The following is a 24,533-nucleotide window of genomic DNA, read 5'->3' as shown; positions in this document are numbered from 1 at the left end:
TCAAAGTAATACAATCTTATTTTAAAACAAATATTTAGGTATTTAGAATACATTTACAAAATATTGTGAAGGAATTTAATTGTGTCACCCTTGCTAATGTTAAAGGAATTTTTATAGAGCTCTGAAAATATGTTTGCTAATTAATATTTGTTTTTGAAAAAATAAGGTAGCTTTCACTAACATCCATGTATATACAGATCAAACTAACAACAAAACACATTTCCAAAATACATTCAACTTGAATTTTCGTCTTGAACTATTACTTTTATCATTAGGTTCCTGATCTAGATTTCTCAAACGGAGCTACAGTGGGTACATCTACTGCTCTATAGTAAAGCATCATGTACTGGTATTAAGGCACAGTAAATTAATTAACTCAGTGCTATCTTCTCATAGGGCCACTTACTACAGTAAAATGCATGTGTGGATGGTGACCAAGACAGAAGAACTTTGAACCAGGGCAGAGCAGCCCCAGGCTGGCAGCAGGTTCAGAGGGCCAGCCACACAGCTTCACATTTCTGGCACTCTCATGCCCCAGCCAGCCCTGACACCATCAGCCAGAGCCCAGGGCTAACCACCTGAGCCTGCTGCCAGCCCAGGGCGATGGCCCAGCTCAAAATGTTGCTGTCCCAGGCACACACATTGATGCTGCACCTGGGAGCAGTATAGTCTGATGCAAACTGCTCTGGGGTTTATTGCATTGCATTAATTGAACATATAAATGTACCCAGTAATAATAACAGTAATAACAACAAGAACATGCCAGATAAAAGAGTACAAGCACTAAAATATCAAAAGTAGTCAATCATATCCCAGTATGAAATGTCTTACAAATTAGTCAGTATGAATTAGACATAGAAGTAAGGAGTCATCCACTCTACTGTACACACCCGCGTCAATAACTATTTTGAATAGAGTAGAGAATACTCTATTCAAAATATAGTATTAAAAACAGTCCAATTTAAAGTTTTAAGTTTACTAGTCTATCCATTTCTGAGCTCCTATGTCCTTGCAGGGCTTGAAATATGCTCTGTTATAATACAAATTTAGACAAAAAATCAGTAAGTAACATATAATCCAGAAAAGATGAGTAAAACTTTCAAAGGCACAAAAGGATGTTAGGTATATGAGTCCTGCTAGCTTTCAGGGGGAATTAGGCACTTTGGTGCTATTAGTACCTTTTAAAAAATCTCCCTTCAGGTTTTAAAATAACTTCTTTGCTTACATTTCGTAAAAAAATTAAAAAGAGAATGGTAACTATCCTCATTTTTAAAACCATCCCCAGTTAATGAAGAATTTTATTGCTACCACAAAACTCCTCAGAAAAGTTTTTAAAAACTTAAGAAAGACATGTCTTTCTCTATAACATTCCACAGGTGTGTAGAATAACATCTATGAAAATGTGTTACATTTTTGTAGAACCATTCTGTTACATTTCCTATTAAATTCCACAAGATTTTCTGTGTTAGGGAGATGCAGTTAGTTTTTTTACTCATTTATGGTTTGTTTCAGATGCTAGTGATAATACAATTAGGACCAATGCGGAATCTAATGCTTTCAAGTTTGCTTGAATGTTTTTTAAGTTTTTTTTTAATTTGGGCCTGCATATTTTCCCCAATGCTTCTTATCCAAAAAAGCACAGGTATATTACAACAATATGCAAAGCCTTAGAAATAAGAAAATGGAGATAGATCTTTTTTGTTTGTTTTTGGAAATTAACAAGTTGATCTGAGCCAACCTTACCTAAAAATAAAAATGTAATCCCCATCCCAAAGCATACATTTAGACCAGGATTATACCTTCTGGCTAAGAGCCTTTGACTACAAACATTTCATAAGTAGATTTACTTATATGAGTACACTTCTGGGACCATTCATACAAGTAAAATTGCTCATGTGCACATTTGCAGGCACAGACCTTTAAAATGAACTATGTAACTGGGCAGTGACCAGACGAAGTCACAGTTATACAAGAAGCAAGGAAATATTATGCAAGACCACAGGAAGTTAGAGGAGACAGTATTCTGGGCAGGCCTGGCAAGAAGTCTGTGTGAACTTCAGCTAACAAGCAAACCTCGGTCACTGGCGCCAAATTCAGCAGAGAACATTCCCAGTATTGCAAAGGATAACACTATGCATTTTTTGCCAGTGGGCTGTGCTCCAGAACGTCATGTACCTGATGAAATGCAGATAAACCCAGGTCTTATTTTATTGCCAAATCTTAACCTACTTTTAAAATTTTGGGAGTATTTTTATTATGTATATCAAAAATGGCAAGTGGATTACTTTCATTTTTGTGAACAGACCACTACTGCTTCTGCTCTCCCTAGTCATAACTATAGTAAGTGCCTACAAAAAAAGCTTTGGCAAGAGTTTCATTTTCTCAGTGCATCTCACCCAACCCTATCTAATCACACTACCAAAATGATACTTTGGGGATCTGGGTTTCTTGCTTGCTTGGCACTTAAGCATGTTGCTGAGAGTAGATTCTGCATGGGGAAAAACAAGACACCTCACACAATTATATTATTTTAGTGCCTATTCCACTATAATGAATAAATCATTTTTTCTGTAAGGACCAAATCCTTCATCCCATACTCCTACATCATTTGAAGGTTATGTGAGTTTTGCTTGAATAATGACTGCAACATTTGGCCTTAATCCTGCAAATGTTCATTACTTGTAATATAATGAAGTAGGGGAGAAATGTATTTCTTTGTTCCTGGCTTTATCTTTCAAACACTTATGAGAAAATGTTTGAGGTGGGAAGGTCCATTTTGAGATGCACACATAGCCAAGTAAAAAGTCCAACATGCACTATACAAAACAATTGTCAATTGTGAACTATGTAGACAAGGAGTTCTCAAGAGACTCCACTTTTATATTTCCAAACACTTTCTAACAAACAATGTCTCTCCTTTCAGCTACTACATAATGAAACACCAACTAGCTGTAGTACTCCCATGCAGGGAAAAAGGATACTTGGAAGTATATTATTCTTCATATAGATATGTATTGCCAATTTGTCATACAATTAATTAAAATGATTTCCAGCATGACTGTTTAAATAAAGTAAATGTCAAAGATGTACAACTCTTAACTGTAGACTCTGTCTTCCTAGCATTACACACAGTGAAGTTCCCATAACCTACAACCTCTCCAATCTTAAACTAGCATCATAGCAAGACAGGAAAGTGAAAATGGCACTGGTTACAATGCCTTCATTGTTACACAGCTGTAACAACCACCAATATAACTGGACCACTGGAACCAAAAAGAGACTTATCCAAACAAAGATGAATTGTACGGGAGCAAGTCACATTCTCCTAATGCCATATATATTGCCACTCTTAATGCCTCTGAATCCCTGGCTGTGTTTTTTGAAGTCTGTATCTCACTCTAAATGAATGCTACAATTCCATATAAAAATGAAAGCTCTGAGCTTCAGTGGAACTGTGCATGTATTAAAATTAAGCAGCTACTGAAGTGCCTGAATGTGGTGGGAATATAAGCCACCTTTCAGGATCAGGTCCTAATGTATAACTAGGCAAACCAATCAGCTACATATCAAAGGCAGGCATAACTGACACGCTGACCTCTCTGTCTCAAGGAATAACTTTCTATGCCAAATGAAGAGCTACCAAATCCCTTAACTGCACATTATAGAGGATGCTCTTGACTCAAGTGTCTTAACCCATGTGCCCAAAAGACCAAGGCTCAAGATCACAATTAGGTTCCTTCTAAAATGCCCAAGGAAAGGAAAAGCACTTTACCTATGTCTACTTCTGTCAACTGCCAAATAGTGAGATGTGATAAATGCAAATGGTGTTTTGTGATTTCACTGTCTGTGTGCCATAGGAGTCAAACCATTCAATGATCTGTAAAGATCAGAAGGAAAGCTATTGCTGCTTGATTTTCTATTAAAATCACTATTTTTTTTAAACTCCAGAAAGAATGTTAGGTAACAAGCCCAGTGCCATCTAACATATATCCTTGTCTGGTCATGATTGACACAGTATTTAAGTTGCAGTTTGTCAAAAACTAGAATACACCTGCCAACAATTATGAATTCTTAATTTTTTCTTTACTGATGGTATATCTGAGTTGTTTCCAAATACCTACAATTAAAATTGCTAAGCCAAGGGTTTTTTCCCACAAGTACATTTTTTTCATATTCAACCGCCTCATCTTAAAGGTCACAAAGATTGTTGACTTGTGAGAGCAAGCTAAATACTTTTTTTAAAAAGCCACATACAATAAATTAAAACAGATTTGTCCACAAACTATTTTCACCTAAAACACTGATAAATTAAAACCCACTTCCTAAACAAGTAACAATATAAAAAACAGATTCGTGCTTTACCTTTCTCATACCTTATACAAGTATCTAACAAATCTGTTTGCTTAATCCACCAGTAAATAGGCACTGAACATTCATGGAGTCATTTTCGAAATTTCCATTTGACATCAAGAAATAATACCTCATCTACATTTACATGGTGTTCTCTTATGGTGTATATTTATTATTTAGGCCCCAATCCTGTAGAGACACGTAAGTATTTAGCTTTACACTCAAGAGTACTGCAGGCAACTGGAGTGGGACTAGAGTTAAGCACATGCAAATGTGGGTCTTAGTCCCTGCCCCAAAGAATTTAAAATCCACTTCTTGTATGTTTATTGCCAGGAGCAAGAGAGGCATTTTCAGCATCTCTACGGGGGAGCAAACCTGGTTCCACCTTCAGCCCATTCAGCAATTTGCCAAATCCTGCATTAAACTATGTCCTGGGACCTCCAATGGAGGTTCAAATTCAGGTCCTTAGCCCATCCCTGGCTGTTGGATACAAGTCATGTACGTAGGCAGTCTTGCTCTTCGTATCCCTACATGTTGAAGGGATTAAAGTTGATGCAACGAGTGAAGCTAAAAACACTTTTGATCATGTTTTTCCAGACATGGCCTCATACGTCAGATATTTCATAAAAGCATTGTTTTGATGTTAAACAATTTACACCAAATTTTCACCATTATTCTTGGCATTGTAGCAGCATCTGAAAGTTTCAGCCTGGATCAGAGCCTTAATTTGCTAGCCACTGTACAAACACAGGAAGAAAAGTCACTACCACAAAAGGGTGTATTAATTTTAAGATGGAGTCCCAAGCTTAATCAGAAACTTACTGTGCTAGAGGCAGAATAAGCAACAATCTCTGCCCCAAAGACCTTTAGCTCATTTATTTATCCTATGATGACCTCAACAGTAGCATACAGCCCCCAGAAAACTAAACAGTGATCTTGTGCAACTTGCAGCTTGTTCAAAAAACAACATGATTACCGTTTGCTTTAAACTGCAACCATTATTTTTTAATTGCTCTCTATTCACTATATGTGTTCCTAGACAGCAGTCTTTTCCATTGACTTATGATCAGCATAACTTGTTTTAGCACTCTTATGTAGCTAGACCCAGGACATGTTGTCTCACTGAGTGTATTTAGACGTACCTCTGTTCCAATACTACCTACCATCTCACCTTGTAGTAGCAGGTCATCACATTTTAACTACAGTCCTGTGGTACAGAACTTGATCATCTATGGTACTGATCTCATTTTCTGGACCCAAGTTTTAGAAGGAATTTAAAAGTTGTTATTTTTAGAATAAGCCCTATTTGCATTGTTTACTATCTTCCCTTCCAGTTATATTTTCACCTGAACTCCCTTTGTTTACTTCAAAAGGATGGAATTTTATGCAATTTGGGTGTTGGTTGGGTCTGGGTGGAGCCCTGAAAACTGGCAGGTGTGGTAGAAGGATTAGGTTCATACATAAAATAAGGATTAGTTATCCTCTGCTTTTTTGGGACCACATACAAAATATGAATATGCCCCACTAAAACCCTTCTATACAATTTATGTGTTTTTCTCAAATAATTATTTTTAGACCAGAGAAAGATGGGGCACATCTGTAGCTCTCACTTACTGTAGTAGGTGTCACTGTACTGAAACATGCCATTCTCTTCCATGTATACTGCCTCCAAAACTGGAAGTTGTCCTTGTGCCTCTCAAGAGTGCTAATGAACCTGGGTACAGGATCATGAACTAGTTCTGGCTCAGGATGTAGCGCATACAGAACAGTATGGCATGTTTCAGGATGAAACAATCCACAAGAGTGTATAGTATGATCTGGGCTGCAGCCTGTCTGATCTGAAAATGTGTCAAAATGACTTCAGTTGTCAGTAACATTTCCTTTGCCGTGGCTGCTTATTTAAAACATCTGGAAACAAAAGGAAAACTTTGATTTTTACTAGACTGATTTTTCCATGTGCTGTGTATTATTAGCTTTACTTAAAAAACAAAGGTCTCCCATTGCCTCACAATGTATCTGCCTGCCACACAAAAAACGCTATAGAATGGACATGTCACAGTAGCATAACTATGGGGAGACAACTGGGCCACCATCCCCAGGTGCTGACTTGCAGGGAAGCACAGAAATAGAAGCCTTCACACTGCTGGCCTTGCCACAGTGATACTACCAGCAATCGGGCAGCAGCTGGTGCCCTGTCCACTGCCTCCAGCCAAGGCAGAAAAAACACCAAGCTATGCTTCAGACTTTTCATCTCTATGAGACATGTATTGTTTTCTGCTCCCTTACTGTTTTCTTCACCAAATATCTGTGTATTGATCTGAACATAAGAGCCAAGTTTAAAGGCAGCAGAACTGAAGGCATGTGACAGTGTAGTATATTGATGTATGTCATTTCCATATCAAGAGAGAGCAGGGAATAGCAAGGAAAACAAGAATACTGCATGAGAGGAACGTAGGTCCTACTGTTTGACATACTCCCTTATACTGCACTACTACTTATGGCACTGACAGAAGTGACAGTTTGTTGCATGATCATGCCCCCAAAGTGCTCTACAGCCATTCCCTGACAGAACAGCATGGCTGCAGAGTGCTTTAAAAGTGCCTGATCACGCAACAGTCTGAACCCTTATTACATAAGGGTTTAGATGAAGGTGCTCCCAAGCAGAGCGCCTTCATTACCTTATATCAGCATGTGGTGGGAGCAAGGCTGGGCTGATGTGGCCCAGCCCTACCCCCAGTGCTATGTTCAGAATGGCAGGGGGAGAAGGGAGGGGAGGGAGTTTGATTTGGGGTTTGCCTAGCCTGCATTGGAGGGTGGGGTGAGTGGATTGGAACCACCCCCCACCTCAGGGGGGCTCCGATCCACAAGTGCAGACTGGGCAAACCCCAGACCAAACTCCCTCCCCTCCTTCCTCTCCCATTCTGAACACAGCACAGGACCTGGGGAAGCAGCGGGGGCGTCTAGAGGAAAGCAGCTGCAGCCACACAGCCACTCCAAACTGGATCTCAATCCCCCAATCCTCTGGACCAGCAAACATCTGTTGGGTTTGGGAGACTGCTGTAATTTATGGTGCTTCCTGGATAGCACCATGAATTACAGCAGTAAGCACATGTCTGGTCAGTGCCCTTATAATTCCACTCAAAATGAGCACTACCAAGTGCTGTTGTATGAGACAGTGTAAGACAAAGTTCCAGTTCTAAAAGCTTACAATCTAAATAGACAAGATCCACAAATGGTGTAATAAGTATATATTTCTCTCCTTAGTTGACAAATGGGGAACTGAGTCACAGAGTGATTAAAAGTGGCTGGCTGAGTTCACACACAAAATCTGTAGCAGAACCAGAAACTGGAACTCAGATCTCCTGTATCCCAGACTGAGGATTTATCAAGGAGTTGAGCTAAGAACACCTTTGATCATATCTTTTCAGACATGTCCTCCTACATCAGATATTTTATAAAAGCATTGTTTTGATGTTAAACAATTCACACAAAATTTTCGCCATTATTCTTGGCATTGTAGCAGCATCTGAAAACTTCTGCTGGGATCAGAGCCTTAATTTGCTAGCCACTGTACAAACAGGAAGAAAAGTCACTACCACAAAAGGGTGTATTCATTTTAAGCTGTAATTAAGTCACCTTAATCAGAGACTCGCTGTTCTACAGGCAGAATAAGCATCAATCTCTGCCCCAAAGACCAAGAAGTTCTACCTCTTTTCTGACTCCTGATTAATAATTTACAGACTTATTTGAATGAAGCTCCTCTGTCTTAGGTCTTAGTCTGACCCTGCATATTTAATTTTCTGCAAACATTACACTGTAAATCCTTAAATGCCTGCAAATCAAAAATAACAATTCAGTGGATTATGCCTGTTTTTGCCAAGAAACAAATTCTGCTCTGGGTCCTCTCTACTCCAAATGGCCACTAGGAAGATTCTGTCTTACATTTCCTTCTCCTGCCTTTGGTGTATATGGCTCTTTCTTCAGTCTGTAAGCGTTTATCCTGAGGCAGCCAAGGAGGTGTGCTCTATTCATTGCGCTACAAGCACTGAGTCAATGTGACAGAAAAGAACACAGTTAAAAGGCAGAATCCAAAAAAATGGTATCCTTGCTTACTAGCATCTTGTGCTATCTGTGCAGCTAGACTGGATACTGATTTTGAGGAGAGTCTGCATGGGCTGTTCATGCAGTTAATAAACAAAAGATTTTTTATGGGAAACAATGAGTGTTTTGAAACACCAGTATTAAGTTTCCCTGCAAACATCTCCACTTGCTCTTATTCCACTTTCAGGTTTGTACATGCCTAACTACATAGAATATTCTCTTTTGTGAATCATTTGTACAATATATAGTCCTACCATTATGTGAAAACTTGTGGCAACATTAAGAAAACTTGAGGGTGGAAAGTGATTAGTAATGGCAAGAACATATCTTACCAATCTTTTGAGGGGAAAATACAATGGCCATAAGAAAATAAAGTTTAACAGCTCTAGCATTGAAGAGTTCATCTGGGGGCTGTGCAAAGGTTGCCAAAGAGAAGTTCTGCTAGTCAACAGATTTAAAATGTTCAGCCAAAGCTTCTGAATCATTGTTTTAAGAGTATGGGTTTAGCTGTCAAGAGCACAGTCAGATTAAAAAGATGCTGGATTAAAAAGAAACGCATTGTTTAATCATGTAGGAAAGACATTGTCAGACAAAGGGCTTGAGACTGCCTTCAGAGGCCACACAGAAAGAATGTATAGGTGTCATATGGATTTCACTCATTCCAGATGGAGAAATCAACAATTTTTGATCTTCCATATGCTGCAATTGCTTGGAATCAGCTAAAGAGTAGCAAACAGTTGGGCCAGGGTCATGAGGACATACCCTAGGAGAAGCAACAGATTGCCCATGGAACCTCATTCACGGTGGGAATTCACTTTAAAAGGTGGGGTGGACCCTAGAGGCAAGCAGAGCCAAGGAAGAGCAAAGATGTGGAAACTGCTCAGCCACTTCTCACTCATGGGGACTGCTAAGGGTTAGAGGCATAACTAATTCCTTTGCAGAAGTGAGTAAATCCCATTCTGCAACAACATGGAAGAAGCTCTACAAAATGTACTAATAGAGTTTTCCCCTCATGTAATTTTCTCTCATGGGTTATAAATACACAAGGGGAAATCTAGCCCTTAATAAAAATCCATTAGTCATTTAAATACTAAAGCCATATTTAGTAACTGAGTTTTTATTCCCATAAAAGTGCTGCTTAAAATTTTTTTAGCACAAAATAGTCCTCAGGGCTAAATCCTCAAGTCCTTTTCTCAATAAATTTTACAAAGCTCAAGTAAGATCTGGAAAAAAATGTATCATTTTGCCTTTTTTGTGGTATTATTTTGATAATCAGAGGATATTTGACAACACCATTCTTGTTCCTATTGAACCAGACTCAGCAGCAGGCCAATATTCTACCTAATTACCTAGTGGGCTTGGTTATGTGCCATTATATCCATTATAGCAGAATAACAAATTGTTGAGAATGCTAAATGAGAAAAATAGAATATAAAATCTAACCAAGCATAGCTGTCTCACACATAGTCACAGAAGAGGTTTTAGGGTGTGCAACAAGTTTTAGTTAGAATTACAGTCACTGTGTAACACACAGACACTGATGGTTTAAGTGTGTTCTGTAGTAATAGCAGGGTCCATTAAAGACATATGTAGGCACAGTCAAATTACCATGTTTTAATGTCACATCAAAAATCTTCAAAGCGCTGTGACAATAAATGGAATTGATATTATCAAGAATTCACTCATACAGAGGATAATATAATTGTGAACACACAGGACTCAGAGGTTCACTGATAACTGGAGTGTTATAAAAATTGATATTTAAAGAACTGGTCTGTAGTTTATCATAGAAATGCATTTTAAATGCAACTGAAAATGAACAGTGCGGGCACTAAGAATCTAAACACAGTGAGTATTGTACTACTTATCATGACCATTCATTGTCTACCTCCAATATATGCACTGCTGAAATAAAATACAGGTAATAACATTCAAATACAATACTGTGTCATTTGCAGAAAGTCTGTCATAATAACTAAAAAAAGTGACCTTCATACTTTTTGTAGCCTAATATTTTTGTAGCCTCTAATAGTATAAAAGCACACAAATGTGTGTTCTAAAGGAGAACTCTGGTATATCAACTTATAACACCATTCATCAAGTGATACTCACTCATGCAAATTTAGCAAAGATCTCCAACTTTATGCAATATCAGGCACTTTATACTGTAGTAAAAGGGAAATAATGATCCACAGTAAATAAAAGATCTACATTAGTCTCATGAGAAACAAACTGAAACTATTCTGCTACACTATAAAGTACTATAGAGTACTAAGCAAAAAAAATATTTTTAAGGGTCTGACTATTTATTGACTATTTAAAATGTGCTCTCCTAAAAAAGGTGGATCCAACTAAATGTATTTAGTATGTCTCAAGTTTTTATTTATGGGATTTATGGGGGGAAAACACATCTGACACCCCTGGTCTGCCTCAAAACCACAGCTATGACTTTGGCAAGGCAATTTTGCAGGAATAGCTTACTTGGACAGATTAGTCCTTACTCCTTAATGCGTTACTATCACTAGTTTATTTTCTAAAGGCTGAGTCTAGAATTATTTGTCTAACTCAGGGGTACGAATCATATGGCCTGTAGGCCAGATTCCGCCTGCAGAGCTCCTGAAAGAGGTGAAAATTTGGGAGCAGGATGAGCAGGGGCAGAGCCTGCCACTGAATTCAAAAGTACAGAACCCCACTGAGGGCTCATTTTGGTGAGGTGAGCAATAGCTGTGTTAACCCTTGTGAGTCCATGACCCGGCCAACACAGTGTCACCACCACCATTTGGGCCACCAACGGAGTTGCGTCTGTATCTGGACTGCAAAGCACCTTGCAATCTAAATTTGGCCTGGGAAAAGGGAGGCAAACACATCTGATATGCTTGGTCTGCTCCGAAATTACAGCTATGATTTTGGCAAGGCAACTTTTTTTATAAATTTCATGACAAAATAGTTCAGGAAAAATTCAATATTCACATGGGAATACCAAGCATGATTATAACAGCTGGACATAAAACTTACCAAACTACAACTGACCAAATGTATTCCTTTATTGTGGTGTATTGCCTCTTGGGAGCTTAAGCTTGGAGGGCAAAAATACCCCTTTCTTTTATACAGGCCAACTTCTGTAGCTGAACGACATGTCCCATGATCCAGTGCAATCTGGATGCCAGCCACTGACATTTTTTCAAATGTGTGGTTTCAGTGGCCTTGTAACCTTATTCAAAACAACTGGTTTAGAAACTCCAGAATGAAGAATACCACAGTTCTTCATTCTAGGCTTCTACTTTAGCATTTATTACATAGTCCTAAGCAAATGATGTACTTGTATCTTCAATGTTAAACGTGCATATTTCTTTTTTGTTTTAATGCAAACAATTGCTTTTAAGGCCAGAATACACCATTATGATTGACTAATGTAAACACTTACATTACACAGACCAAAGAAACCCACCCAATATTTTCTACATCAAATCCTATAATTTGAGCCTCTTAAAAAAACATCCAATGTGATCTTAAAGTCTACAGGTGATGGAGGAATCCACAACTAATGCTATTTGAATAATAGATGCTCAACTTGGTAGCTGAACCAAAAATATAGAAAAAATGTTTAGATCTAATGTGTGGTTTAGTTCAACTGTTAGGACCAAAACATTTTTTTCCAAAGTGAAAAATAAGAAGTGTTGATTTGGTACAAACCAAAACATTTTGTTTGGTCCAAAACAAAATGTTTTTCTTTCTTTTTGGTTATTACAAAAAAAATCAATTTTCAAACAAAAAGTCAGAAAGCTTCGTTTTGAAAAAATATTAATTAAATGAATCATTTCAGCAAAATGTGAGTATTATTTCTCATCCACGTTTGTTTAGCTCTACACAAATATGTCCTGATGCATATAAAAAACCAGGTGCTTAAATATTTGTAATAAATTAAGGTTACAGTTTAGTGATTTCAAAGGAGTTTCTAATATGATTCTGATGATCATATAACCATATACACTGGTACTTCAGACTGTTTACTATCAAACACTTCAAGTTACACCCATATAATTCATCTATCACTTCAGTTATATAATCAAAAATAGCCCTGTGTCTTATTTTAGCCTCTCCTTACACAATGCAATTAAATTTTCTAAATTTTTCTAAATTAAATTGAGTCCAATGATTCAAAGTCCATTGTTAAGGAAAGCATTTTGAAAAGATATGTCACTTAGGTATGTGCAACTGACCTGTAACAAAATATAAAAAAACTGTTGGATCTACTAGCTGCTTATTCTGCCAGGCTTCTCATAACGGGCATATGAGAATAAGAAAGCAGTCAATGGGAAGCCAATAGAAGTTGAACATACTCAGAATTATGCAACAGGAAAAGCAAGCATCCAGCTGCCTTTGAAATAAATTCCAACTCTTCAGATTGTCATTAGATATGATATACTGAAAATGCAGAATAAGTATTTAAATCAGGGATGTCAATGATACAGCCTGCAAGCCAGATGGGGGGCTGTGATCTGCCCTGTGGTGCTGCCTGTGGGTCTCAGAATGGCCCTGCATGCTCCATGTGGAGCCTGTCTGGTACCTGGGGACAGTCCTGGGTGCATGCTGCATGCAGGACTGTGCTGGGTTGAACCTGTGCACTGGCTCCAAAGCACAATGCCAGTGTGTGGGTCTGATCTGGCTTAAAGCCCAGCCCCACACCTCTCATCCAGCCTGAGGGGCCAGATGAGTTTGACTCCCCTGACTTAAATTATGACAGGAATAGGGAATCTAATAAAGTCCTTGCTCATGTACTTACAATAGGATTCACCAGAAAATCTTTTCTGGGTTCAGGAAAAATTGGAAGCAGTAACACTGGGCACATCTACACGAGATGCTTTACTACACAGTAGACTAATTTACTGTGGAGTAAAGTGTCACTATCTACACGTATGCAGCATTTACTGCACAGTAGAATAGTCTACTGTACAGTTGGCTACTACCTGTAGATACAGGTAGTAGATTAACCACGCAGTAGCTAATGTGCAGTAGTAGACAGCTGACCAAGAGCAAATTGTTCCCAGTAATCACAGGCAGCAAGGAGCAAAAGAATAGGGAGGCAGGGCTGGGAAACAGCTGCCGAGGGAGGGAAGTTTTTTCCATGCCCTGAACTCAGGGAGGGGCTTGAAGGCATCTGCCCGGAGGTGGGACACATCTCCCTGGTCCCCAGAGCCCAGGCCTGACCCTGGTACCCCCTGCCAGTCTGGGGCTGGCACCCAGGGGAGCCTGGAGCTCCCCCTGGCTGATGCAGGGAGCCAGAGCAAGGCAGGAGTAGCACTGGACTATACTGCTCCCACTGGGAGTAAATTTGCTCCCAACAGGCAAATGTGTAGACACACTCCTGGGGAAAGCTTACTGCACATCATTTCACTGTATAGTAAGCTTACAGTGCATTAATAGCACATGTAGCTGTGTCCACTGTGTCCTTGAAAGCTACAATAAATTATAACCTATGAGCTTCATACTCAAAAGACACAATTCATTAAGCAGTTACATTAGCTTTCTTGCATTTTGTACACTATTATAATTTATTCTAATAATTTTAAATCTAGAGTCAAATGTTCCTAAAGTAATAATGATTCAACTCATTAAGCCTTGTGTCTAATTATAGCAACTAATGCAGTGGCATTCAGGATAGTAAAGAGTATTCATGAAAAGTGGCACAACCATCTTCACACCCTAGTGCACATCTACGCTGAAAAAAAAAACTCAACACAGCTGTAAGGGAGATGTCAACTGCCCATTGTGATCTCAATGTGTGTTAACTCTAAGACTTAACGGTGATTCTGGAAAAAGTCCAAAGATAGATCCTTCACTGTTGTAAAGTAGCAGAGATCCATTATCTTAAACAGAACTATGCTACTGTAGACCTTCTGAGGAGCAGACTCCAGATTTTTAAGTAATCTAAATGCATAATTAAGTATGTGGCCCTAATTAGTCATATAATTAGGTGGATAATTAAGTAAGCATGCAATCTAGTAACGCTCTTTCTAAATGCAGTTTAGCCTACTCCATAGGAGTTTGACATTGCTGATCTTGGTATTTCCATCTCCTGAGAATTATTAGGCAAATAACTTTATTTACCTCACTTTGATATATGGGATGAAAAACATTTTAACAGTTCCAACTGTTTTTGTACATACTGTCCCCTGATGATGGGAAGAAGGCTACAAGGTGACAAATAGTATATTTTTAAAGCTCACTTTTACTTCTGTACAGTTTGTTTGGAACAGAGGTGAAAGACCGAGACCTGTTTAAAAAACAAAGCATTTAGTTGTGCTTCATCTATGTAAATTCTTGATGTGCTTAACAGCAAATATTTGATGTTGAGAATGTAAACTATTTAAACTATCTTTTGCTTGAAATTAGCTTGCAACATAAATGCATATACATGCTGCAGAATCAAGATACTAAATATCAGTCATTATTATAGCTGACATAAAAAATAGAATGTGTGTACCTATACTGATTTTATTGATACAAAAAAAAAATGAACTACAGAAACTACCTCTTGTTCATTTCACCTCTTGCAGTCTCCGTAGTTACCAAAATAATTACTGTAATTACCAAAATTAATTAATTAATTGCCAAAATAATTCCTGCTTCTTCCAAATGCACAGAATTTGTTCTTAAATCTGAAATAAGCCAATATTAATCACACACCCACAAACTAAAATAAAGCATTTGTAAAGTTCCTGAACGTTTCAGACTGGATCTTTTTGGAGGGAACACCCTAAACACTCCCCTAATCAAAGAAAACTGCTGATTTCACATATTCATATGCACAGGAAGGGTCAAGACCAGGGCACCTCTTTGACTGAAGATCAGACATAAAAATTCAACTAAAGCAACTTTGCTTCTTGTCAGACAAAACATCTGATGAGCTTCTATAGAATAGAATATTGAATATTTGCTGTGTCATGTAATGCAATGGACAGTGGAGCATAAGGGATACTTTATCCAACCGAAAACTCTTTATAAAACAGTCTAAACCAATTATATTACAAATCTAACTATTTAACATCTAAAATGCTCTTTTAATCAAAATGTACTATGAACAGCATTTGTCACAATTAATCCTTCTAGAGTCAAATATAGGGGAGAGAACTAAAATCATAATTAGTTTTGAGTTTAAGAACTAAAAAACATAATTAAACATGAGCTACTCTGGGGCATTAGTTATTTATTGGCTAACAGGTCTATTGTACTTCGTAAAACAAGCACTGTATTTTACACTGCATAACACCCCATGTTTGCATTTTGTTTTAATGAAAATGGTATATTCTGGCTATAGATACATACATTGTGCCATAAGCTATTGTGTAAAGATACATATCAAGAGTTGTCTCCAACATGTACATACAGTGTACAAGCACACTAGTGCTTAAAAAATTACCCTAGCCACTGTATTTCACTAGTAACAGATTTAAATGAAAAAGCATTTCTGTAGATACAATTAACCAAAGGTAAAATAATCTGCTCTTTTATTACCATGTTGTTTTAGTCATCAGTATCTTTAATAGTCACAATTTCAAGAGTGTCAAAAGTACCAAAATGAAGCAGGTGTATGGGAATTTAAGGGCTAAAGGCTGTTACTTCATGTCCCACAGCAGAGACACATTATAAAAAAACTAAAGAAAGTTTCAGTCTAAATAGAACTTAGCATTACTGTATGAACTAGTATACTTGGAAAAAATTATGACTGAGTAAAAAGTAGTGCTGCTCTGCACTCACGTGTGAAATATGAATTGCAGTTCATCATAGCAACCTCATTTTCATTCTTTGACAGATAGATTATCATGTGGTTAAGAAGCAGCTCCATCAGTACTTCAGTACTTACCTAGACAAGTGCTGTAACCCCACTAACTTTAACAGAATTACTTAGTTGAGTAAGAATTGCTTCCATGAAGTATAAGGCTAGGTTTCAAAGGTCATAATTTAGCACTTTTTTCTCTGCATGGGTTATAAAACTATGCCTACAAAGTATGAGTCATATTTAGATAGACAATAAATGAAGGTACTTAAAACATATTAACACACAGTTACAGTATTCAACATGAACAACAGCAGCTCTTCCTTTGAAAATTACATATTTTAATTTTTAGATGCCTGAATGCTATAATTAGTTTTATAGAAAGGAAGAGGCTATCCATTATTCAGATGAATGGAGAGACCCCTAAATATACAGGATACTGTCATAGTTACTGTTATGATAAACAAATTCCCATAATGATTCAAAAGGGTGAACACAGGAGAAGCAAGGCTGACAAGAGGTTAGTGGTAAATGTAACTGTAGATGGGGAGAGTGTGAAGGAGAAGGCATATCAGTAGGAAGAACCCTTCTCAAAGATGCCACATTTTGACGCTTATCCTGAGTGATTCCATACTTTGACAGAAATAATACCTGGGGGCAGGAACTGGGGAACTAACTTGCCAAATGGCCAGGGTGAGAGGCTTTTGCTCAGCCTATCCATGATCAACTTTTGCATACCTGTTGGAAGGGGTATAATGAAATTTCTATACACAAATACCTGTGGTGCCCTCACTTTTCATTCTCCTGGGCCACTCTCTGATGAGGCTCCTTTTCAAAGTTAACTGTAGGTCTAGAGGTGAATTCCAAAACAGGGCACCAAAGAATATACATGACAATTAAATGTCCCTATTTACTAACATTACTCCTATTTATCACAAGTAAGCACTGTTAGTTTTCAATACAACCCTCTGTTCCTGCACTCCCACCCCCCATTTATACAGATGTATAACCTTTCAATAAAAAGTTACGAAAAACATATCATATATCCTCCCAATACAAATAAAAGTATTCACTTTATTCACTTTTTAAGTAAAGAGAGCAAACAAAATCAAACAAAGAGTACATGGATACAATGGGGTAGTAAACATGATGTGTCATAGGTATTGATCCAGGGACAGAACTACTGGAAATTGTCATGCCTCCAGGATCTGTTCAAATCCTAAGAAGAAACCAAATCATTAGCAGATGTTTGACACCCCCACATAAATTCAGTATAATGAAACTTACATTCAGGGGTGTCCAAGGCCATTACAAAGGACCTGCATTACTTATTATGGAGCTTTTTTTCTTTACTTAAAAACCTCAAAATTACTTATAAGCTATTGTTTTATTTGTGTATGCAAACTAAGCAGCAAATGTCAGTATATATTGCTTATAATTAATTCAGTAATATAAATCGCATAAAGCTCTACTGACAAATCCAAAAAGCGCTGTGTTGGAGGATAGCATTGGTCCAAGTAGGTGAAGCAGAAGGAAATTAAAGAAATGTTAAGCCATGTACTTGGAAAAAAACTATTCAATGGTGAGATCCAAAAGTCTTTGTAACCAGTCTTGCCAAAGTGCTCAAAGCCCCATTACCTGAGACATGAGGTTGGCTACAATTCTAGAATACATACTGTTAAGAAAAAAGCTACTCTGGTGGGTGAGTGGACTAGAAGATCCAATAGTCTGTATCATCTTAAATCTATGATTCTATGACAAGATACTGTAATACATACAAGCAATTCCTCTATCAATGGAAGTACCTTAGAATATAAATTATGAAGAGAAAAGGAGTGAAAGCTATTTCCTGAAATCTACAAGCCCACACCTTGATCCTGCATACAACATGAGAGCAGCTGCACTCCAGTTTTGAGTAGAAAACTTGCATGAGCAAAATTATTCACCTAATTAATGAAGCACCTGCAGGGTGGAGCCCTGAGGGCAAAGCAAACTGCTATATGTGAGCAATTTATCCCCATATATGTGGTCTGGTTGAAATTCACAGGATGAGATTTCCCTGGGAGTTGGACCATTTTGGTAAGGCTTGCAGTCTCAGTTCCTGTTATTGGTGGTAGGGCTCTTACGATCCAATCCTTGCCCATTAAAGTAAATCCAAAATTGTTGCTAACCTCAACGTTGCAGGACCAGTCCCTTTAGGGCAGAGGTCAGTGGAAGATAAAGGCACAAAGTATCTGATTAGAGATTCTCAGCCCTGAGCAGTAGAAAGCTTTGAAGTTTAATAAAGATTAATTTTCATCACTCAGTTATCTAATCGCAGTTGGGCTTCCCTGACCAAACTCGCTTTTCGTCATTATTTTTCCTGCCTCAGGTAGCATCCACGATCTTTGTAGAAAATCTTTTGGCCTATAGCAAACCAGGTCACTTCAGAAGTGCCATTTTCTTGGCTTATAAAATAGTCATACAAAGTACACTTTAAAAAGTTAGGGTCACAATAGCCAGGTTCTAACTCAGCAACAATTCATCCTTCTTCTTATCATGGAATGTTTGCAGTTTGTCAAATCAAACCATGATTTTTTTCTTCAAATCATTTGTGTTATGACAATTGTTTCATGAGATACTGTACAAGTATTATCAACATTCAGTAGCAGAAGAGCTCTGCCAGTGTGTACATTCATTCAGTTTTAAAATTCTCTCTCTCACACTGACCAGGCCGTTCAACAGACTATTTACTTCAGCATCATGTCTTGAAACACAGATAAAATATGCCTGATTAAATCGGGGGGAAAAAGTGTGCCCCTGAGGATACTCTCTCAGAAGACCTTGTGTAGCCCAGTTTTACTACAGCAGATGGACTTTTTGCTTATGGTCATGTTTGTAATATGAAGACTACATGAGTACATTATGTATTCTTAATTTTTATTCTTTCACCAAAATATGTTTTATTGTTTCAGAGTTTACATTTTTCCTGTTTTGAATATTCGTATTTAAGAAATACCAACTTTTTTGTTTAGGAACATAGACAGGCATAAACAACATTTCTGCTTTCTATCATTAATAGATCCATTCATTTTACCTTAGAAGTCTTACTCAAAATTTTTATTTTAGAAAACACATGCTGCAATCTAGTAAAAAAACTTGATACCATATAGTGCTACTGCAAATTGTTGCTCATGTCCCTTAAACTTGAATTGATAAAACCCACATGAGAATATCTGAGGATGATCTCTGATTTAAATACAGCATAACGTAAAGAATCACAGATTATCTTTCATGAAGTGTCTGTTGCTTAACCGTGACGGGACTGTTCATAAAAACATGCCCAAGGTTTGCTTGCAAATTTTACAAAACAGATTACCACCACTGCCACTTCTTCACCACAAAATTGATACACAAATGCTACTAACAAGTCAGAATAGTGTTTCCAGCCATATAACTGGTTAGAAGTCCTGCTAATAATGCCATAACAACTGCTGATTTACAGATTTTAGATCATTCCTATAAGAGCAATAAGAAAAAAAATATAATAAATCCAGTTTCATTTGGTAAGAAGAATATTTGTGTATACATATACATGTATAGGAATAATGCATTAGAAGTGACCTTTCATCTGATAATCTCAAATACTTAACAAAATATTAATTACCGTAAATCTCACAACACGCCTGTGAAGTAATAAGACTTATTTATTACTTTACTTCTGAGATATGGAAATTGGCGCTAGAATGTCAAGGGATTTGCCCAAAGTCACACCTGATTCAGTGTCAGAGTTAGGATTAGACCCCTGATCTCCTAAATTTTTTGCTTTACCTGAAGTAGATTTCTTAGGTATTGGAGTACACTGGACAACACGTTTCCTTATGGTAGTACATAATTAAAAAGTGGACTTTTAACGAAAAAAAATAATGAAAACTGTAATTCTTCAGTTTTGTAGATTTCCATACTGTTATAATAAACATATCACAATTTTTTAATAAATATTTTCCAGCCTATCATACATTTTGGGCTCTTCCCTTCAAAACAGAATTATTAGGTAGATGCCTAATTATTATCCAGCACTTCATTCTGTGCACAGACTTCTAATTGATGCTTAGAAAAAAGTGCTTTTAAGGTACATATATCACCCTAATAAATTAACATCTGATACACTGAAGGGTCTGCCTGTAAAAATATAATTTATCCACTGCAATTGTTTCCATGCTGCTTAACAGCTGCACTGTTATGCTATCAATGACAAGGAGCCAGGCTACAAATTAAGAAGATATATAGTTTTTTGAAGCTATTATATCCACAATTTAAAAGTTGCGTAGGAACAATGGCAAGCTCATGTACTTCCTTTGTGAATTACATATTTTATAAGAACATTCTGTGATAGGGTAGAAATTTGAGTCAATTATAAATATCAGTTATGTGAATGTTAATAGTCTAAAATAGCTTGAAGATAGCAAGGGCTCAAGCCTTAAATAGAGTTTTCACCCAGTGAACAGGTTCAGTGATTCCACGAATTACAAGTTTATATGACTGGGTCCATAGTTAGGTATGTTTTTCCCTCTTGTTTTCACCTACAATCTCTGAACTATAGAGCACCAGGCATTTTTTCTTTTCTTTCTCTTTTTTTTAAAGGTCAGTTAAGAAAGATGTTAAATGTAATTATGGCACTTGATGTATTGCCTTGATTCTGTTTTCCTTGGAAATATGTAATATTATAATATAATGAAGTGCTTAAAATGTATATTCTATTACAGCCAAAAAAGAAAAAAAACACTCTTAGCAAATACCTGCCCTATAACTGTGCAAACAGCATTCCCATAGCCCACAACCCTAGAGGATATGACTGGCAGCCATTCTATGCCTCTTATATCAAGCAAGAAGTCCTGGTATTTAATGGGGGCCCAGAAATTCTCAGGCCACCTCCCAGTGTTGAGATGGATCAGCCTTATCAAAATAATGAATATTTACATAACATGCTAATCAGGTCCTGGGGAATTTTAATTAGGACAGAGGTTTGTTAAAACTGCCTCCTTTTAAACACCATCTAGGCTGAAAGATTGATATTATGCTAATACCTAATAAACCTGGTCATGAATTACATGTGATCCTGCAACAGAAATAATCCAGTTAGAGGAAAAAGCCTGGAAAGTGAATAACTAGTCCTTGTTGTTAACTGGGGGGGTGAAGGCCTTTAATTTTCTGTAGGTACAATCACATCGTGGACTCCTGCCTGTCTGAGAGCTTTCTTTTCTCCCCCCATCAGAAAAGCTGGGAATTTCCCACTTGGCACAGGTTAGTGTTTTGTTTTGTTTTGTTTTGTTTAGTTTTGTTTTCTCAGGGGAAGGGAGCTGGGAATGGATGGGACAGAGAGAGGGGAGGGGAAATGTTGGTGATGAGACCCAGAGCAGTGATGAGACCAGAGGAGAGACCTTGGCCCCTGGGTGTCAGGGTCCACTTCCCAAGCAACACAGGACTGGAGGATTTTTTCCCTTAATCACAGAGTACAGCTCCGGGGATATTCACCTCCCAAAAGCAACCAAAGGCAGCCCTGAGCTTGGGCTGTGGGCACACCTGGGGGTTCCCTGTCCTCAATCCCCTCCAGGGGAGCAAGCCCTGGGGACTTGTCACCTGCCTCCCTGCCATCCCCAGCGCTCCGCTCCAGCAGAAAACACCAGCTAGCAGCAAGCGGCATGACACTCCTTCCTGGAGACAGAGCCCGGCCAGCCAGGCCCCCGCACCCCGTGAGGATGGGTGACTTGCAGACCACTGTTTGAAAGCAGCTTCCTTGCACCTAGCTGCACCTGCACACTTCCCCCCGCAGCACGGGACTGGACGTGGGCCCCGGCCAGCGCGGGGGGGGGGAGAGCAAAGCCAAGGCTAGAGCTGAGACGTCTGATCATGATCAGCAATTGCTCAGCCTACTCGGTTCCCTCTGCCCCGGCTCCGGTGCGCACCCGGGCCCCGACCCCGCGCGTGTCCACCGCCCCCTGCGCAGCCCGGCCGGACAGGGCTCCTCGCAGCCTGGCTTCAACGCGGGGTTGGCTGCTCCGCGGCTCGGGAGGCTGGGCGGCAAGGGTGGGGGGTCCTTCCCCGTGCCTCGCGAGGCACCGCCGGGACACGGGCTTGGGCCATCGCCGCCCCCTGAGAGGGCCCGATCCTGGCAGGCGGGGGGGGCCACAGCGCGCCCTTCCCGCGCCACGAGCGCGGGGCCACGGCCGGGATTCACGCCCCCCGAGTGTGCGCCAGTGTGTGTGCGTGTGTATGCGAGTGCGCAGATGTGCGTGCGAGCAAGTTTTGTGCCTGCGTGTAAGAGTGTGTACGTGCGTGTGTGCAGTGTAGCGCGCGCGAATGTGGGTGTGTGTGTGCGTTTATGCGTGAGTGCGCGTGTATGCCTGCGTGTGTGTGAGTGCGCACGCGCCTGTGTGGGAGTGTGTGCGGATATATGTGCAAGTGTGTATGCGTGCATGCGAGCCCGCATGGGTGTGCATGAGTGCGAGCGTGTCTACGGGAGTATGTGCGTGGGCGCATATCTGAGCGTGTGTGTGTGCGTGTGTGACGGGAGCGGGCGCCGGCAGCCGGCAGTGCGCGCGCTGGACATGCTGTGCGCCCCGTCTCCGCGAGTGCGCACATGTGCGCGCGAGGGGGCGTGGAGCGCGCGTGCCAAGGTGTGTGCGCGAGTGTGTACGCCTGGGTGTCTCGGCGCGTGTGCATGTGCAGCCCCGCGGCGCCGCCGGCTCCTCACCTCTTCCTCTCCTTGTCGGCTGTCATCGCGGCGGGCGGGCGGGCGGGTTCCCTGTCGGCTCGGGCCCCTGGCGCTGGCCGTACAGTCTCAGGACACTGCCGAGGATTGTACAGCCCGCGCGGGCGGGGCGGCGAGGCGGGGCGGGGCGGGGCGGGAGGCGAGCGCCCGGGTCCCGGAGCGGTGTGCGGCGCTGCCCGCGCCCGGCCCCTCGCTTTAAAACTTCGGGCTGCCCCGGGCTGGCCCGGCCCCGCGCCCCGGCTGCAGTGGGGCTGCCGGCTCGCGGCCGCCAATCCGCGCGGGGCCCTGCTCCTCCTCCGCCTCCGCCTGCGCCGCCCCCGCCGCCCGCCAGGATGCCGCACTTGTTGAGCAGTGGCAGCGGCGCGAGTCTGGCCGAGGGCTAGGCCGGGGGTGAGGGGGGCGGTGTCTGTGGCGGGAGCCCCGCGGCCCCTCGCTCCCGCTGGTGGTGGTGGTGCTAATGCCGGCGGGCTCAACGGGGTGCTCTGTCACACACACACGCATGCATATTCACACACATGTACACACGCACACTCATATATACATACAGACATATCGGTTTCCCACAATTTATGCTGTCCATGCGCTCCAGGAGAGCAGCGCTTGGATCGAATTCACATAAAGGGAACCCACTTTATAATGTAACAAATAGGGATAGGTTCCCATGGCCATGAGGGAGGCTGGGACTAGGGAAGGGGTCAAGGGACAGGTGCTGCACAAGGCAGCAAAGCAGAGGGAACAGAGTGGCACTCACCCCAGCCCCAGCTGCAGCGGCCCCAGGAGCAGCCGGCCCCAGTCCCTGCAGCCGCTGAGTCGCACTAAGCTCTGCCTGTCCCCACTCACCTCTGCTGCTGGGCTGTGCAGTGCCCCAGTGCTGACAGCTGGTGTTGGCTGCTCCTGGGGCCACTGCCACTGGGGCGAGTGCTGTGCCCCATGCCACCCAGGGCTCCACTTCCCCGCACTCACCCCAGCCTGTGCTGGAGTGTCCCCAGGAGCAGCCAACACCAGCTGCCTGCACCATGGCACAGCACAGCCCAGAAGCTGGGGTGACTCCAGGCATGGGGGACAGGTGGAGCATGGTGCAGCCCAGTGGCTGCAGGCAGCTGGCACCAGCTGCTCCCAGGGCTGCTGCAGCTGGGGCTAGGGTGAGTCAGGCCACAGCCCTTTCTCCTTCCCCCACAGACTTACCTGCTTGGGGGGGGCATCTATGCTGATCACATAAGAGCGAATTTACGCGTCATATAACAAATTATGGGTCTAAATATGCTCATTGCAAAAGAGCAGATTAGCATATAAAGAACCCGCACAAAATCAAGGGAAACCTGTACATACACATGCAGACTTATATATACACACACGCACACATACACTCACACATACATACACACACATATACACATACATGCATACTCATATACAGACATACACTCAGTATACATACACATACACCCGCTCACGTACGCACATGCATATACACACACATGCACATGCACTCTCACACGCACACACATACATACCCACACACACATTTACACACTCACATATAGACACATATAT

General features: G+C 40.6%; 1 protein-coding gene across 1 annotated transcript in view; it reads right to left on the bottom strand.

Annotated features, from left to right (window-relative positions):
* Positions 1 to 23,128, bottom strand: part of EPAS1 (endothelial PAS domain protein 1) — a 121,863-nt gene extending 98,735 nt beyond the window's left edge. Inside the window, exon 1 of the mRNA XM_006272174.4 lies at positions 22,962 to 23,128. Coding sequence (XP_006272236.1) covers positions 22,962 to 22,987 — 26 coding nt within the window. The 5' untranslated portion in view covers positions 22,988 to 23,128. The remainder of the gene's footprint in view (positions 1 to 22,961) is intronic.
* Between the last annotated feature and the right edge of the window lie 1,405 nt (positions 23,129 to 24,533).

This window comes from Alligator mississippiensis, chromosome 1 (assembly GCF_030867095.1).
Source record: "Alligator mississippiensis isolate rAllMis1 chromosome 1, rAllMis1, whole genome shotgun sequence".
NCBI classification, from domain to species: domain Eukaryota; kingdom Metazoa; phylum Chordata; order Crocodylia; family Alligatoridae; genus Alligator; species Alligator mississippiensis.
This window is presented reverse-complemented; position numbering and strand designations above follow the sequence as displayed.